Raw genomic sequence first — 19,907 nt, 5'->3', positions numbered from 1 at the left:
CATTTTGGATCTGGCAATTTATTTCATTCTGACTTTCAAACAAAATGGAAGCATGACCTTATATCCTAAAGAATTATCTACTGACAAGTCACCCTTTTGTTGTGCAAACTCAATAATAGGGGAATTTATTCCTCTTCAGTAAAAGGATGATGAATAGCTATAATGAATTATATTAGTTACTTCAGGGCTATATTAGGAGCCTCCCATCCACATTCCCAGACAAAGCCTAAGGCTCACTCCGTACCAGCTACTCCCTTTCATCCCAGGAACTTTTAGTATTTCCCAATTTAGAACATTCTTCAAAGCTGGAGATATGGCTCAAGTGGTAGAACATTGCCTAACAAATAAGCTGAGAAAATGCAAAGCCCAAGTTCAAGCCCCAATACCAAACAAAACATAAAAAATGAAAATAAATAAAACATACTTACATAAAAGCATTTTACAACTGACTCTGCTTACTCAACTTATTAATCTTTGCCATTTAAAATTTTGGAAGGTTTCTAAAAGAAATAAAAGTAATCACAGAGTTTCAGGTATGTCTAGCAAGCAGGTAACCCTGAATTCAAATTCTACTATTGCCAAAGAATTAAATACATAATAAATTAGTAAATAGATGGGCTGGGAAGGTGGCTCAGTGGTAGAGCGCTTGCCTTGCATGCATGAGGCCCTGGGTTCGATTCCTCAGCACCACACAAGAAAAAACTGGAAGTGGCTCTGTGGTTCAAGTGGTAGAGTGCTAGCCTTGAGCTGAAGAGCTGCGGGACAGCGCCCAGGCCCAGAGTTCAGGCCCCATGACTGGACCCCCCAAAAAATTAGTATAGAGAGGCTAATATGAATATTACTAGTGAAATTATCATTTTAAATTTGTTGCCATCCTTTTGAATCACAACACCCTTTACTATGCTCTTAAAATAAGTTTTGCTAGAGTATTTCAGAGTAACTCCTGGTTAAAGGATATATCATCCACAAACACTTTTTTTTCTTTTAACATGACAATCATAATTGTCACACTAAACAAAATAAACAGTCCATATTGTCTAAAATTTAAGCCATGGTAAATTTTCTGTTGTCACAACAATGTGTACACACAATCAGTTTGTTCAAATTAAAGTCTTAAAAAGTCTCCAAATTGTCCTTGTTGCTGTAATTGTCAGCCATTTATAACCTCAGAACAGTTTGAGCTAACTTTCTCATAGCATTTATTTGCTAAAGAAGCTGGTTTTCTTTGTTTAAAAAGCTGGTTTTCTTACTTACTGTATGTATTTTTTTTTCATTATTGATACTTGCCTGATGTGATTCATTTGTAACCCACAAGTTAGTTTCAATGATGCCCCTACGTTTCCAGCCTATTCTATGACAGCTAAAAGTTGCTATGCCTGATAAAAATATATAAATGAAAAAATGTATACAATCAGTTGAATATGGAATTTCCTTTGGAGTAATTAGCTTGAGAGTTGCTGATCTCACTAAGAACCTTTCTTGGTCCATTCCAATACACAACATAAGCTGTGGCCCAGCTTGCTTGATAAGGTCTCAACTCAAAGGATGACTTGTATAATCTTTATACCTGCAAATACAGATACCATTGTCTGGATATATGAAGCTTTCTAGTGTGCTAAGAACCTGTGCTTAATATGATCCATCTTTTCTTATTTATTTGTTTTACCTTTTAAAATGAACTTAATTTTGGAATATTAAAGTTACAGAAAGTTGTGGAATACTATAGGGAGTCCTTTTTTTAATTTAAATTCGATTGTAAAGGTGACGTACAGAGAGGTTACAGTTACTTAAGTAATGAGTACATTTCTTTTCGAACAATATTACCCCCTCCCTCATTCCCCCACCCTTGTTCCCTTCCCTGCTAAGTTGTAAAATTCATTTCCAACATAGTGTCTCACAAATATCTCTGTTGAATTGGTTCACCCTTTGTCCCACTGTTTCTGTGATTCTGTAGGGAGTTCTTATTCACTATTTTCCCCACATCCTATCAGGCTAATATCTTACCTAGCACATACTGTACATGTGTTACAAAAAAAATCATCAACCAAACTCTATTACTCTTAACTAATTTCCAGAATGTTTGGATATGTAGGTATTTCCATTAACATTCTTCGTGTGATCCATGGTCAAATTTAAGGACACCACATTTCATTCAGCTATTTCATCTCTTTAGTTGTTTTGGGGTGATCTATCCATTTAATGGCTAAAACAACTGTTTTCAGCATATTAAAATGAATTTTAGGATTTATAAATTTAAAAAAACAGAGGGCTCCCTTTCCAAACATTTATATCATCTTCTTCACCCAGCAGCAGGAAGTTCATTTCAGATTCCATTTGTATTTGAATTGCTGTTTCCTCTCAGAATACAAACAAGTTGAGATGTATGATAAAATTTTAATACATTGTACAAATGGTGCTGTGGCTCCTTGTTTGGATAACACTGTGTGAATGATTTGTTCCAAAAGTACACTGTCAAAAAAGTGAGATAGGAGACTGGACGGTTGCCTGGGTTTGGAGAACAGATATGGGAATTTTCTGTTCTTGACATTTTTATATGTTTTTCTTTTCCACTAAGCTGAAGTACTTAAGATTTTAGGCAGTGCAGGTATATGTAGGATAAAAGAGATGAGTGAGGTTTGTGAATAGTATAGTTTTGCTTAAGATTTTTTTTTCCTGGAATCCTTTTGGTAGTAATGTTATTTTATTTTTTTCACTTTTAACGCCATTATTTTATTTTTCGCTCTTGATGTCTTACTAGTGTGTTAATAAGGACAAATCTGAAATAAAAATGGTTTTCATTTCAGTCCCTGTATATGTCCCTATGATTCTCCCTACAACAGAGCAACAGCTCTAAAAGTTTAGAGCTTCATACATGTGACTCTTTGCCAAAGGTTGGTGTGGGACACAATGGACTGGCCACCAGAGAACTTTCTATCTTAGCCACAAGCCTCAGCCAGAACACTCGCTCTGCCTTTAATCCTCAAGCTAATGAGTCTCAAACATGAATTCTTAAATGGGTTACTTGAGCAGCTTAAAAATACTCATTAGCCCCATGACAGGAAACTTATCTGGGAGCTCTGTTTTTGTTTGTTTGTCTGTTTGTTTGGCGGTCGTGGGGCCTGAACTCTGGGCCTGGGTGCTGCCCCTCAGCTCTTCAGCTCAAGGCTAATGCTCCTCCACATGAGCCACAGCACCACTTCCAGCTTTTTCTGCTCATGTGGTGCTGAGGAATTGAACCCAGGGCCTCATGGGTGCAAGGCAAGCACTCTACCACTGAGCCACCTTCCCAACCCTCTGGGAGCTCTGGATAGATCCAAACATCATGTTCCATAGCATTCTAAGTAATCTGATGCAAAAAAACTACTCTGAATCATCAGAGGGCTTTACAAAGATCTAATGCCCCATCCCTTGTCCTTAGCCAATGAAATCATGGGAGAGCATTAACTTGCATTTTCACAAATAACAAAGGCCTGTTCACTGCAACTGTTCCTACAGCCACTACATGCAGTCATGTTCACCTATACAAAGAACATCTTTCCTGGCTCAAATTGTCACCTTTGTCCTTTCCACACCTCATTACACAGTGGTTCTACTAGCTGTTAGGTTTCAGTTCACAGGTGTAAGGCCTGTAGTCTAACTCAGGGAGGGGGAGGGGTGCTTCTGTGCCCTCACTGTGATTTAGAGCACACATGTCGGGCCCCTTCCACTAATTTCAGGATGATGAAATCCTGAGCAAGGTTGACAAGTAGTGGTTTCAGCCTCAACAGTAAACATGAAAAATACCATAAATGTTGGTCAAATGAGGATATGGGGCCATCTAAGGTAACTCAATGAAGATTTAAATTTAGGATTGCAGCTTAAATGTTTCATCCGCTTGCTCTGAATGAGTGGATTATTTTTAAAACCAATGGAAGAAGCAGCAGAGGCAGAAAGGAGACTAAACATCCCTTACTTTTTTTCTTTAAGGCCTGCTACCTTAAAGCAATGTTTATATCTTTGTTCAGTAAAAAATGAAATCATACCGTGTTTTAAATGATTTACATCAATATCTTAGAAGAAATAATATGTGGATGGAAAACATTTGCTCATTTTCAGAGCATATGTATGCATATATACATATATAAAATGGTAGAAATTCTAATAATGATGTTATAAATTGGTATTAAAGGAAATTGAAGCTGATTATTAGAAACTCAGAACAAATATAGAACATATATATGTACATAATAAAAATTCATTTGTAAATATATTCCACTAGTGAAATGAATTAATATCTTAATAGGAACTAGTATAATCTGCTTAGTCTGTGTATTAATGTGTGTGTATGTGTGTGTATGCATTTTGCTTTTCTATGTCACAAAAACCAATGAAGACTGTGCATTATTTTTATAAAAACTTACAAGATCAGTATAATGTCTACTGTGATTATAAAAAATTCTTCTGCTATATTTCTACCATAAATAGAAGATTTCAAGAGGGTTCCTGCACTGTTTGAATAAAGGTTAGCTGATTTCTAACTGATAGAGTAATTAGACTATTCATTTCTTCTAGCCATTACTTGTCGAAAACAAGATGGAGGGCAAGCTAGCATCCACGAATGTCTCCAGTATGCGGGCCCTGTGCCAGCTCTGACCCAAGCTTGCCAGATCCCCTGCCAAGATGACTGTCAATTTACCAGCTGGTCCAAGTTTTCTTCCTGCAATGGAGACTGTGGTGCAGTTAGGACCAGAAAGCGCACCATCGTTGGTAAGAATAATCAGGATGCCAAAGAGAGTTTCAACAGATTATTTGGAAACTGTCTTACTGTGGCAGTTCTTGTACTGAAGATATCAATAGATTTGGATGTGTATTTTAACATAAGATGGCAATGATAGAAACATTATGTCATTTTAGTAGGAGAAAAGGCAGCCTATGCCCTATATATTAAAGATCACTATTATTTTTGTTTAGATGAGCTTTTTGTGAATTTTCTAGACTCTTTGAAGTTATTGGAGCAAAGAGAAGAGGCCCCATTAAGTAACCATTGTCACTGTCATGGGGTGAAGTTGCCATTGCACACACTTGCGCTCTCTCTCTCTCTTTCTCTCTCTCTCTGTCTCACTCACTCTCTCTGGCTCTGGCTCTCGCTCTCTCGCTCTTGCTCTCTCTCTCTCTTAGGTCTCTCTGTCTTTGAAGAAGTAGTTAGCTCTGTATCTAAAGTTATCTGTATTAAAATTAGCTCTGCATCTAAGTGTAAAAAAAAAAAAAAAGAAAGCCACAGTGACAGAATGAAAAAAACAGGAGACCTTACACTGAATTAAATTCAGATACAACTAAAAATATTGTCAGTAGAAATATTGATGCTAGTAGATTGCTCAGACTTGAAAGCTTTCTAAAACTGAACCACCCATGAGAAGAAAATGAATGAAAATGATATAACTAAGCCTATGAAGATTATAGGTAAGTAATATGATTAAGTATAGTTATTAAAGAACCTATTACATATTAAGCTAAATACAGCATAATTATGTTTTTCAAGCATATATATGAGTTATTTTACTTAAGAAGGAATTTGTTTAGATTATTATTTTTAAGTAGTTGTACAACAGAGTTGCCATTCAATAAATCAGTTTATGAATACAATGACTTTTGATCATTGTCTTTCAACATTCTCACTCATCCTTCCCAACCCACCCCTTCCCTCACTTTTCTTAATTTTGTGGGATATACATCGAATTTTTGACTACATTCTGCTCACTTCATCTCTTCATTTTTCTACCCCAACCCCTTTTACATTCAATATATTTTAAAATATTTTACCCTTTAATATCATTGTTTATGGTATTATTGACATTTCCTAGGCTAATAATCAACTATAAAAATGTATTGCTCTTCAGAAATTTGGAAAGATATAAAATCACAATGAAAGAAGTTCAAAAAATCTATATTCACAATTATAATCCTATGTAACTACAGGATGACTAAACGGTACCATTCTATTTGCAATCAGCAAGAAATTGTGCAGCACAGGGAAGTAGCTGTTTCTCCCTATCTCATATTTTATGCAGTTTATGCAGTTAATTCAAACCCTCCCGACAGAACAGGAAACATACGACCCAGTTTGAGGATTGTAATCATTTCAGAGTGCAAAATTGAATACAATTGTTCCAATAGCAAATAGCAAAATGAGCTATTTTTAAAAATAAGGAAATTATCACCATGGAAAACAGCCAATACAAAGAAAACTTTATTTTAAAACATGCTTTGGAGTGAGAAAAGTAGCATTTATTTATAAAATACTCTTAAGTGTGATTTTTAAAAAACAGAGAAAGTAAGTTGAAGAAAGTGAATAATTTAGGAATTTTCTATATCGATAATGCTGTTTTCTGATATAAATTATCTGGTGTTTCTCTTCCTACAGGCAAAAGTAAAAAGAAGGAAAAGTGTAAAAATCCCCAGTTGTATCCCCTGATTGAGACTCAGTACTGTCCTTGTGACAGTCACACTCTCCAGCCAGTGGGGAACTGGTCGGATTGTATTTTACCAGAAGGGAAGGTGGAAGTCCTGCTGGGAATGAAAGTCCAAGGCGATGTCAAAGAATGCGGACAAGGGTATCGCTACCAAGCAATGGCGTGCTACGATCAAAATGGCAGGCTTGTGGAAACATCCAGATGTAACAGCCATGGTAATCCAATGTTGCTTTCATGTTTCCTGTTTGCTATCTTTGGGAGGTAAAATGCCTATATGTCACAGAGGGGAAATGGAAGTTTACAGAAGTTTCTGTAGTAGGAGAAAATCCTTTATAGTGTGTCTACCTGACTCAGAGACATCATGTCTCAGCAAACACTGAAGCATGATCTCCTACTTCTTTGATAGAGATGACCAAGAAAGGATGAGCTAAATTGCCAGGAACAAGGTCAATGGCAATTAGGCTCCAACCTTGCTGAAATAGCTTCCTCTACTAGACCAGAATTGAGCTCATTTTGCTATATGGTACAGAAAACAACACAAGCTAATAGGACCTTCTTACATTGATAAACCATCTAGAAATCATGGTGATACATTTATTGTAATCTCTTAAACCTCTTCCTATAAAGAAGTTTCTAAAAGCCTTGTCCTTCTTTATACACTTACCAATGATAAACCCCAAAGACTCCATAATATTTTCGAGGTTAATATAAGGAAATCATTAAGTCAAAAACATTCCCATGTACTTAGAAGAATAGCTATGAGAGATAAAGCTTAGCATTTGTAATTGGCATACTTTTATTGAGAAGCATCACTAAAAGTAACTGAGTATTCTCTGCATCAGATAATAGAGATACTATCAACTAGATACTAAAATTGTAAATGACCTTCCTATTTTAGGCTGTTAATTTTTTAAAACATTATTATAAACTATGTAAAATCAAAGATCATCTTACAATATATATTTTTGGAAAACCACAGTATTTGATCACATTTAACTAAATACCATTTTATTTTATTTTATTTTATTTTATTTGAGAACATACTGTACAGAGGGGCTACAATTACATGGGCAGGATAATGCATACATTTCTTACCAAGCATTGCAGCCTCCTCCTTTGTTTACCCTTCACCTCCCTTCCCCGCCTCCCCCCTCCCCCCACCCAATTATACCCCCCTCCCCCCCCCCCACACCGACATTGTAAAGCTGGTTTTGACATGACATTTTGTACTTCTCATTGTTGCAACAGGTCCACCTGAATCCTTAAACGACTTGTTTGTCCCCATCTCCTCCACATGTTATACTGACATCAAATATAGTGAAAGCGGGGGTTACACTGTGGGGGAGGGACATACAAGGCAACAAAGAAATAATCTTATAAATGCGTTAGAAACACATGCATGAAAGAAACGAAAACATTAAAATACATATTTAAGGGTTCATTTTCCTAACATCACATTATCTGACCTTTTTTTTTTGTTATTATAAAGGTGATATACTGCCAGGCACCAGTGGCTCATATCTGTAATCCTAACTACTCAAGAGGCTGATCTCTGAGGATTACAATTCAAACCCAGCCTGGGCAGGAAATTTCATGACACTCTTATCTCTAATAAACTACTCAAAAAAGGTGGAAGTGGCACTGTGGCTCCAGTGGTAGAGTACTCACCTTGAGCAAAAGAAGCTCAGGGACAGTGCCCAGATCCTGTGATGTATAAAGAAGTTATGGTTATATAATTCAGATAATGAGTATACCATTTGATTTTAATATTACCTGTGAGCTTCTAGAACATCTTGCATATACATTTTTACCTTTACCCTAATCTACTATTAAAAATGAGAGAGCTTCTATAAAAATAGTAAATCTGATTTTTAGAAGAAAAAAATAGCTTTGAAAATTCTTCCTCCAGTAAAAATATTGGATCACTTAAAATAAAACAAGTGGAAAATCAATGGAAAATTACCAAGAGCAGTACACTTCCTACCTGAGTATTATCAAGACAAAGCATGAAAAAGGAAGTACTATATTTTAGGGAAAGGTACAGATAAAAATAAATAAATAAATGGATGTTGATGGGTTTTAACTTCATGAAGACTGTGAAAGGATCTAAGAAAGACACTTAGTGCTACATTCCAATTTAGTTACTTTATATGTCCTGTATCATCTTGTCTTCTTAATTAGATCTATGATGGACTACCCAATGGGAATGCTTAGTGTTTACTAACATTTATTTAAAGTCTGGGGAAATGTAATCTCTATTGACTATTCTTTGACAATTACTACTTTTCTTAAATGTGTTCTGTCAATTTTGGTGGTGTTTATGCAGTGCTATAACTTTGCTACATTGTAGTAGACTTGCTATAAATTGCAATCTCAGTAACAGCTGCCTTTCCTAGGCACATCAGCTTTCTAGATAGATGGAGTTTTAAGTGGTTTTGGAGCAAACCTATCTTTCTACTTTCAATTTAGATATAAAATTGATCCCCACATGTATGCAGAGCAATAACACTAATTCCCTATTCAACATCGGCCTCAGGGCTTATCTGTTTAATCATTGTTGTCTGTCTGTGAATCATGTCATCAGTAATTACACTGATAATGCAATTTGAATTCCACCAGTTTAATAGTATATTATTTTAGATTATTTCCCATGTGGTCAACTTTTCCTTAATGTCTTACACTTAAGGCATGATTTTTGTATAATAGCTTGAACTTTCTCTTAACAGTAGGCCCTATACTAAGCAATATTTCAGATTTAAGATATAACTTAACAGTTATATAAAATGTTCATCATCCTTTTATATGGCATAAAATATTTTTATGGTACAAATGTTTATATACATATATTTGGAGACATTTATCGATCCTAAAACACAAATTATTATATTTGCAATGAAATCTTGAATAGTATAACAATAACAATAGATAAGAAACCACTCATAATCCAAATCACACACTTCTTACTCACAGCTAGATCTTGACTTGCTGATTCATTAGAAATTTAATGAGTGCGTAGATACACACAGTACTAAATATTTAAGTTAATCTCCCTTAAAAATTTCAGAATGAGGAAGAGAATTCCTGAAAGTATAGAAATATATATTATTTAATCTCAGAGTTCACAGACTCTTAGAAGTAATCTAGTTTATTCAAAATACATGTACCCAAGGTTTCTATAAACATGATAGAACTTTGTCACTAATCCAGACAGGCATTCCCAAATACTCTTATGCTGCTCTGCTTTCTCAATTTTTGGTGATATTTCTAAAACGGATGATCCCAATATAAAAATTATTTTTACATTTATTTTTCTTTTTATTTACAATGCAATAATGGAGGTTTATGAGGATATCTGTGCTATTCACTAATGTATCCTAAGCACAGTAAGTGTTTGTAGGATATATAAATGAATGAAATGCTGGAGAGAATGTTTTCTCCTACAAGAATTTTTGAATCCTAATAGGATTGTAGTGGACTAGGCTAAGGTACTTTCTTTCTCTTCAGGAGCCTTAAAGCACAAGTAAAAACTGCACGTGCCACAAAGTTTCCATATGATAGTGAGAAAATATTCAGGTTTTTTTCTACTTACTAATTCAATCAATTTTGACCAGGGAACTTGATAAGGTAACAAAAGAACTATCATTTTTGATAGTCACAAACTTGTTCTATTAAATTCAATCAATGATACACATAGTATGAAGGGTGTTTTTTTTTTTGTTACCTATTCAAATTGATTGATTTGCCCACTGGATTTATACAATAATGTAGACCTCTTGGTCTATATTACTACTTGTGACAACTTGCACTTTGAAAACTTTAATTGGAGTTTGGTGCATTCACTTTCTTTGTTTTTACTCACTTTCTGTGTGAAAATAAGGAATAACAATTCTATTTATCCTACCTGAATGAAATACTCTATTTATCTTACCTGAAAGAGATAATAGATAAAATAAAAACTACTAGATGTTCTAATCTTCAGCTCTATTAGCCACATAATACCTTCCAGACAATAGTCTTCAAGTTTCCTTTCAGGAAATTTTTCCTTTGCTAGTTCCTGTAAGCCACTTAAGCCATAATACACAATCAGTAAACACTGTAATATAAAGCTAGCTCAGTTGTACTTGTGATGTCAAATCATCTGTTAATATCAAGAGAAGAACCCAAAGGGTCCTGATAATTTTTCTTCTTCAGTACACATTGTTTAATATGTACAACTCCCCCATACCCAAAACCATAATATAGCTGTTGATAACATCAAACACTTGCCAACACTGAGGCCATGAGGAGACCAAAGCATTAGCGACTCAGTTAAATTACTTTTCACCAAGAAGTTCCTAAAGATCCAAATTATAGATTGTCTTAAGCTTTATGGGGCACAATGTCTTTTTCATAATTACTCATCTTTCTAAAGTTAACATGGAAGAAGCCCAGAACAACCTGTAAGAAAACAGGCATGGCTGTGTACCAATAAAATTTTACCTATGCGATCTGCCATCCTGAGCTGCTGTTGGGCAATGGCATCTAACCTGTGTGATCTTCAGACAAACAGTATGAGGGTCAATGAGAAACAGTGCTCAGAAATATTGAAAGAGACTCCATTGCAGACCTGTTGTCAGCACCTGCATGTCAGCAAGGTCTCCAGGAGTTCTACTGCATGTTTATAGTGGGGAAATCTCTGCATTGGATCACACAACTGTTCACAGTGCAGAGGAGCAGTAGGAGAGACAAAGCCTGTGGCTGCAATATCTTGGGCTAAGAAATCCACATCTTTTTCCAATAGTTTATTTGATTACTAGTGATAGAGACTACTGATATTTATATTGAAAAAATGGGTCTACAGCTGGGCACCAGTGGCTCACACCTGTAATCCTAGCTACTCAGGAGGCTGAAATCTGAGAGTAGAGGTTCAAAGCCAGCCTGGGCAGGAAAGTCCATGAGACTCTTATCTCCAATTAACAACAAGAAAACTGGAAGTGGAGTTGTGGTTGAAGTGGTAGAGCACTAGCCTTGTGCCAAAGAGCACAGGGACAGCACCCAGGCCCAGAGTTCAAGTTCCAGGATCAACACACACACACACACACACACACACACACACACACACACACACACACACTCATCATAATAAGTTGAAAAGTGGTGGTGACAGAATTGGGGTTTGAACTCAGGTCTTTGAACTTGCTGGGCAGGTACTCCTACCACACATTACCACCAGAATCCATTCCTGCTTTTTGCTCTTTATTTTTGAGATATAGTCTTGCTTCTTACTGGGCCACTTACCTGATATTGGCCTATATTGGACTTTCTGTCATAGCTAGAACAAGCACAGAACACCCAGCTCTTTACTCAAAAGGGCTGAGGACTCACTTCAGAGGACAGATAATGGGAAATGTAGAGGATTAGTTCTTCTCTTGCAATGAATAGTAGCATGAATATAAAATATTCTAGTGCCCTTACATCTTTTGTTCATCAAGGTTTATGACCCTCATGTTACATATTAAATGCTGAGTAGAAAATTTGTTGTGAATACTGCAGAATAATCAAAGCCCTATCCAGACTTGTCCTTTTGAAAACAACCATATTTTACTGAAGGAATTACAAACTAATTGAACCTTAATCAATAATATCCTTCCATGTTTTCCAACCCAATAAACTTTAAAATATTCTTACTATGGTCTTTTTCATGCATAAGTTGGGAAAAGTACCTTAAAAACAATATATATATATATATATATATATATATATATATCAGTATATCAGTCAAAATATCACAATATATCTGTCGAAGTATTAAGGAAAAAGTCTTTTAAAGTCAGTGACAGAAATAACAGATCACTCTAGATTTAGTTGTTTCCCTATTTGTAAACAGTATACAAATTACATTTATTAAACATACTGGACACATTGTACTTGAGGAACTTAATAATTACCTACCAATGCCCAAGAATATCAGGACTTAGCTGTTGCCATGTAGGCGTCAAGCTAGCATTTGTACTGCTGTAATATTTTGTAGGTCATATTGCACCTTTTTAATTACTTGTTTTGTCTTCTAAGTGTGATCACAATGGAAAGGCTCAGAACAGTGACCTAAAACCTCATTAATAAAAAGTTAATTTCCCTTTAACACTAATTTTAAAAGACAGTGACTTACATTATGTCTTCTGTGTTGTTTCTCTTGGCCTAGTATGCTGTAAGGTGGTAATACAGTATTGAACCTACAAAACATTAACATGTGGCATGCACAACTGATTTTGTAAGCATGAGTGGAATCAGAGTATGTCTTCTCAGATATCATATTTTACAAAACCTTCTCTAATTCCCAGAAGTATTTCTGTATATTATTCCAAATGATACTCCAGATAGTTTACTCCACAAGAAAAAGAAGGCCCTATAAAATGTATACAAATTGGACATATTAAATATTTTAATATTAAAATACTTAATATTTAAATAAAGGCTTTTCGTATCATAAATATAGCATATCTTGGTATGGCAATACTTAGGCTTATTAGCTAAAAGCCTAAGTGGTACACATCTTTATATATACCCTCATGGTTCTGATACAGATGATTTCAAAGGGTACCATCTTAGAAAGAGAATTAAATTGCAGATGAACAAAAAAATTGATGTAAGCCAGGCACTGGTGGCTCATGCCTGTAATCCTAGCTACTCAGAAGGCTGAGATCTGAGGATCACCGTTCAAAGCCAGCCCAGGCAAGAAAGTTTGTGAGACTCTTATTTCCAATAAACCACCAGAAAACCAAAAGTAGTACTGTGCCTCAAGTGGTAGAATGCTAGCCTTGAGCTGAAGAGCTGGGGGACAACGCCCAATACCAGAGTTCAAGCACCATAACAGACAGAAAGAAATGCAATATGAAATTTACTAATAGATTTCATCTCAAGAGGTTGTGCATTTAAGTCATGTGTAGAACTCAATAGTCTGTCTCCTAATTTAAGCCCAAATGTAAGAAGAGTAGATTTTGAGGATTACATATACAGTCATCCAACCAGAACATAACAGAAGTGCATTAGTTTTTGTAATGAGATTCCAGCAAGATTATATAGGTTTAATATTACAGGTTAATTAGAAACAAAATTGAATGGGATTTTTCTCTATCATGGTGGAAACTCAGTGGAGGAAGAACATATTTAATTAAATCAGGCAAAAAAAGGCAAATAAATAGAGTCTTTGAGACCAACTGAAATGAAGTCCTAATTTCTCCATAAAGCATTTGAAGTTGGTAGCATTTATTTAATGTCTAATTCAGCATTTCAATTTCTCACTTGATAGTATGACTGTAACTAGTATTGCTTTTTCTTTCTTTCATATATAAAAAGGAGGCCAAGAAGTGAGGGACTGACTTTTCCTGAGATAACTGACTGTAAGTTTAAAGTGCCAGGAGAAGAGGGAGCCTAGGGAGCTCACTTAGACACAAAGAATAAGCAATTCCCGGGGGTCTCCCCTGAACCTCTGAAGGAGCACAGTAGATTTGATGGAGGAGAAACTGGAAAATTTCTCACAGCTACCTTTCATGTCAGGTGTGGCAATAGAGCACCTGTCATGATCTTTTAGTTCTGTGTGCTCTGGTCCAGACATTTCTGCTCTTCTCTCTACTTCTTTGGTCTTCACTACACTCTACAGTGCCCTCAGGCAAGGCTGTCAAATGCTTTCCAAGGCTCATGAACACTTACTTGGCATTCCATTTAGTTTTAGGACAGAAGTGTTTCATTGCTTAAAATAAATTTAACTGCCAAGAAAAATTATATCCAATAATAATAAAAATGTTATAGATTTTTAATGTTGCTATTATGCTTTACTCATTACCCTTCTGATTAACCACTGAACTCTTTCTTCTAATATTATAGGGAAATGGATAAAACTAACTTGGATAAGTATGAAGTGATAATCTCGCTGATATCTGTTGATACTAGATAGATGGATAGACAGATGATCTAGTGATAAAGATAGAGATAGAAAGACAATAGAAATTAGATGGATTAGATGGGTTGTTATGGCAGTGAAAACTAGCAAAGATCTAAACCACTTTTCAGACAGTATAAAGGAGTTCATTGCCAGCAACCCAAAACAGGTTAGCACCAGAAAGGTTTCAGATCCCAAGAGGAGACGCTGGGTTTTGTACAAGCTTGTTATAAACACACACACACACACACACACACACACACACACACACACACACACACACACACACACACATACACACACACACACACACACACACTCAGAGCATTAATCAGAAAAGCCAAAGTAAGGGGAGGGGGATGATGTCAACTCCATGCCAGGTGTACAGTTTCATTCCAGCAGAGAATCTCACCTAGCCACCTTCCAGCAAAACTGCTGCTGGAAAGTCCTTCACCTGGAACATAGTCACTGGAGAGGAGTAACTGTGTGTTCTTCAATATCACTGTTCACTGTTTTCGTACAAATTTCTCAATTCATAAATATGCAGAATGGCCTTTGTGAACCCAGAAGATTCCTATTGTATTAGTAAATCCCCGTACATTCAAGAGTTTTAAAGTTTACTATTACTTTAGTTAACTTCCTTTTTAAATTTTTATTCAGTTTTAATGTAAAGATGATGTACAGAGGGATTACAGTTACATAATTCAGGTAATGAGTACACGACTTTTTGAACAGTGTCTCCTCTTCCCTTGTTTTCTCCTCAAATTTTTCCCTCCCAACTCCTCTTCCCCTACAAGTTGTATAGTTCATTTTCAATTTTCATTCCTAGCATGTACATGCAAAAATGTCATCAATATGGCCATATAGGGAACAAGGCTTACGAGAGAGTAAATTTCATATAAGTACATTAAACATAAGCTGTTTCTTAGGGCTCAAAGGGAAAACACAAAATCATATCAACAAATGTGTGTGTGTGTGTGTGTGTGTGTGTGTGTATTATTGTAATTCTCTTTTAAAAGCCTTCCCTTGACCTTGCTGTCAATGCACATCCCATCTCTCACAGGAAACTTTAGTTAATTGGCAGCTTCTAAATAAAAATCTTAAAAAACTCAGCAACTTTATCCACATAACTGTCACCCTTTCCTTGAGTTAATAGCTCACTCATAAGTTTGACATTTAAAGTATAAAATAACGTAAGAAACTTTCTGAAGCTTTGGTGATTTTGAGTTACTTGGTTAATTAGTTGACTACATGACTTGTTTCATGTAGAAGCAAAAATAAAAATAGCCTACTGTTTCTAAGCACATATTAAAATTCAGTGTGGTTTAAAACATGATTCCCATTTTAAAAAATTACAGTTATACCTATCTGAATGATCTATTGCTTGTTGGTCCAGCAAGATGCTGTGGGAAAAGTCAATAATTATGGGAATACAGTGTCTGAATCATTCTAAAGATTCTCAGTTCATATTAAATTTTTTTTAAAAAGTCCTGTGGCAAAGAAACTTGTGTAAGTGATGTGAGCTTGCCACTGAATAGCTTTCTGTTAATTTTATATTTAACACTTAGGAGAATGCAACAAATTAATAACTAAGCATCACATTTAGGAAATAATTTTATGGCAGTGTTAGGTTTTCATTGATTAAAAGAAGAGTATCCTGCCATGGATAACATTAGAAATAAATAACTGGAATGAGTTTCAAAGTTAATTTAATTCCTTTATCTTTCTAATCCCATCACATTATGAAATGTTAAGTTGTTGACCCAAATCTATTGCTAAAGGGAATCTTTCAGAGCCTCTTTCTGTTTCTGAAATTCTATGTAGATTAAATTAAGGAGAGTCAACCAATGACTTGACCTAGTAACTTATGTAAATATTTCTAAGGTTCAGTGTATTGATTAAATAAGTAAACTGCAGTTAAAGCTACTATATGAACAACCTTATTACTTTTTTCTAGCAGAATTCCTATTAGAATATTCACTACCTGTTACTAGGCAAAACTTCACAGTATAAGGATTTCAGTATTTACTAATACTTCTGTCACAAGCTCTAAGTTCAGGGATTCCGAGAACAACCTTATTGCTCACAAGCTGGCTACAAATTTTCAGGTTTCCTTTATGGCCTTGGCTCAACAGTTCACTGGTGAGTCACAGAACCCAGCAAAACACTATATTCACAATTGTCATTGTATCATAGCAAAAAAAGATACAAATCAGAACCACCAGCCCAAAGACTCAGGCAGGTAAGCCTCATGGGCATTCCCAATAGAGTCACGAAGCATCTTACCAACTCACTGATGGCTTTTTCAAACAGAAAGCTTTTCTGAGCTTTGGTAACCAGATTTTTTTTTATCAGAGTTTCATTACAAAGGCGTGATGAATTGAATCTTTAGTGTCATCGGATCCATTTCAGTCCTCCTGGAGGCCAGTCAGGTACCACAGTGGCTACGTGTTCCAAACCTTTAATCACATGGTTAATCTTTCTGCTGTGATTGGCCCACCTCCAGAAATACCTTTTTAGTATACTCGTACGTCGCATAGTCCACCATAAATAACAATGATAATTCTGTCCCTCAGATTTGGGGCTTAGAGACTGCCTCCCTGGAACCAGGAGCAAGGGTCAGCCAAATTCTTTTTTTGGGGAGGGGATCCGGTGGTGGGGCCTGAACTCTGAGCCTGGGCGCTGTCCTTCAGCTCTTCAGCTCAAGGCTAGCACTCTACCACTTGAGCCACAGCGCCACTTCTGGCTTTTTTTTTTTTTTTTTTTGCTTATGTTGTGCTGAGGAATCGAACCCAGGGCCTCATGCATGCAAGGCAAACGCTCTACCACTACCTTCCTAGCCCCATGGGTCAGCCAAATTCTTTATGCAACAAAAACCTTTATACTTTCACATAACTCAGTCAGTGATAAACCTAGATGAAGTTTAGTGTACCTGGCCATTAAAATAGTAGGTATTAAAATAGTAGGAATACTGGTATTAAAATAGTAGGAATAACAAACCTTACAGCTATTCATACCAATAACTTACACATTTTCTGAGAAAACGTGTATTTAATAGATATAAAAAGATAGACCTTCTTATGTATATAAAAACAAATAATATTAAAATAACATGTTAATATAGTTATACAGGTTTATATGTGCATTTCACTATGATAATTAATTGTCCAATGTTGATTTGTAATGCTGAATACATGACTTGGGTAAAACAGAGAAATATTGGAGTTTAAATAAAAACCTTGTAGTTGGCTTCCCAAAAATTTCAGATAACTAGTTGTTAATACATAATCGCTAAAGATTATCTTTTCCATTGCAAAGTTTTGTCAAGGCCAAAGGATGAACATAGACAAAATTCTAGCCAAATTGTCTTGCTCTTGGATATATTGCTCTTGATATATATTTGTCAGAGATATTTTCAAGTTCCTTTTGATACAGCTGTAAATTACAGCTAACCAAGATTTCCCACATAATTTATAATGAATTCTTGAATCACCTACAGTGAACTTTTCATAGCACAATTTACTGATTGTGAAGGTTGTTTGAAGTAGTTGTATCTACACATTCATATTCAGAAGAATGAGATGATTGCATGGACCTCAAGGCAGTTAATCTCTGTTTGCCCTTTTTAGCTTGCTAGATTTTGTATTTGTTGCTACCTGAAGCCACATATATATATATATATATATATATATATATGTATGTATTTATATATATACCTATATACACTTATATATATGCTATATATATATAAAAGCATATATATAAGTGTATATAGGTATATATATGTATTTATATACATATTTATAAATCCTCTGTCTATATAAAATCCTCTGCCTATATAAAATCAGAAATCATGAGTTTGATTTTCCCAGGTGTCATATTCCATTCTGAACCACTAAAAAATTTACCATCCTAGTTATCATTTATTTTATCCCAGCATCCCTTCAAAACCATAAATTGCTCTGAGATGCCAGAGCAATTTTATTTAGCCTTAAAACGCTTCAAAAGTTTCTCTATCTTTTCTTCCCCTATGATTGTTTAGTTTTAATTGCCCTCAAGAATGATCTGAGCAGAGAAGGCAAGGGAATGCTTATCTAGCAGTTCACTAGCAGCATTAAAGGTTTTAGTGGTGCTAGATAAACATGACAGGCAATTATTAAAGGTTGTTAAACATTAGGAAATAAAAATGGAATGCTGAACAATATACTCTTTTGCTGTTTTATCTTTATCTCTGTCCCTAATTTGGATCTTTTACCAGTTAATACACTGCATTTTATTTGAAAGAGGTTTTGTGGAATACACTATTTTTATTTTTTTTAAATTTATGATAAAGGTGATGAACAGGGAGGTTACAATTACCTAAGTAAGGTAATAAGTACATTTTTACCCTCATTTTCTCCTACTTACCACTCCCTACTCCACCCTGCTCACCAGTTGTAAAGTTCATTTCCAACATAATGTGAGTATCATTGTTGCATTAGTTCATCCTTTGTCCTGCTGTTTTGTGATTCCTTTTCCCTTCCATGGATCACATAAATTTATATATAAGACAAAGAATACAGAAAATTAAAACAGAAATAAAAAATGGAAATAACTACATACAGGACATAATAAGAAATTCTTGTTTCCAATTCTTGTGGTTCATATTAATGTGCTTCATTATATATGGTCCTATGCACTTAGCAATTTGGCTATTGTGATCCCCTGCTAAGAATATCATAAACATGTTCTAGTTATTACAAATGAGGGAAAGCATGAAACCTGTATTTCCTTGGGCCTGGCTTGCTTTGCTTGATATAATTTCCCCAGGTCTTTCCATTCCCTTAGGGATGGGGCAATGTCCATTCTTTCTGATGGAAGCATAGGCCAATAGACACATGGAGAAATTCTCAACATTTCTGACCATAAAAGAAATTCAAATCAAAGTAACGTGTTACCCTAGTTAGAATGACTATTATCAAGAAATCTAATAAAAACAGATGCTGGAGGGGATGTGACCAAAAGGGAATGCTATTACACTATTCCTCCTCAGAAGACTAAATATAGAGCTCCCTTGTGACCTGGTAATCCCATTTCTGGGCATTTATCCAAATAACCACAAACAAAGCCATATTAAAGCTACCAGCACAACCATGTTCATTGCAGCATTATTTGCCATAGCTAAGATATGGAACCAACCCAGATGCCCCTCAGTAGATGAATGGATCAAGAAAGTGTGTTACATATACACGATGGACTTCTATGCTTCCATTAGAAAGAATGGCATTGCTCCACTCGGAAGGAAATGGAATATGCTATTGAAAAATCAGACATATGAAAGTTTTATACCTTTCCTTCAGTAATACCTTGTCAAAAGCTACATGCAGAAGAATGAAATTGGACCACTACGTTTTATCAATTCCAAAGAAAGATAACCTCAAGTGAGATATACTTCAATTAAAAATTAAAATAATGAAACTTTTAGGGGAAAACTAAGATATAAAACTTTTGCGATCTGGGGCTGGGAAGGTGGCTCAGTGGTAGGGCGCTTGCCTTGCATG

At 35.4% G+C, this 19,907-nt stretch overlaps 1 protein-coding gene across 3 annotated transcripts in view; it reads left to right on the top strand.

The window, feature by feature from the left end:
- Thsd7a (thrombospondin type 1 domain containing 7A) overlaps nucleotides 1-19,907 on the top strand; it is a 336,736-nt gene that overhangs the window by 276,812 nt on the left and 40,017 nt on the right. For all 3 annotated transcript variants that reach the window (XM_069996588.1, XM_069996587.1, XM_069996586.1), the window contains 2 exons: nucleotides 4,552-4,746; nucleotides 6,401-6,664. In XM_069996588.1, the coding sequence (XP_069852689.1) occupies nucleotides 4,552-4,746; nucleotides 6,401-6,664 (459 nt within the window). The remainder of the gene's footprint in view (nucleotides 1-4,551; nucleotides 4,747-6,400; nucleotides 6,665-19,907) is intronic.

Source organism: Dipodomys merriami, unplaced genomic scaffold (assembly GCF_024711535.1).
Source record: "Dipodomys merriami isolate MVZ:Mamm:240054 unplaced genomic scaffold, mDipMer1.0.p SCAF_5, whole genome shotgun sequence".
Lineage (NCBI taxonomy): Eukaryota > Metazoa > Chordata > Mammalia > Rodentia > Heteromyidae > Dipodomys > Dipodomys merriami.
Note: the sequence above shows the minus strand (reverse complement) of the source record. Positions and strands in the feature narration are given on the sequence as shown.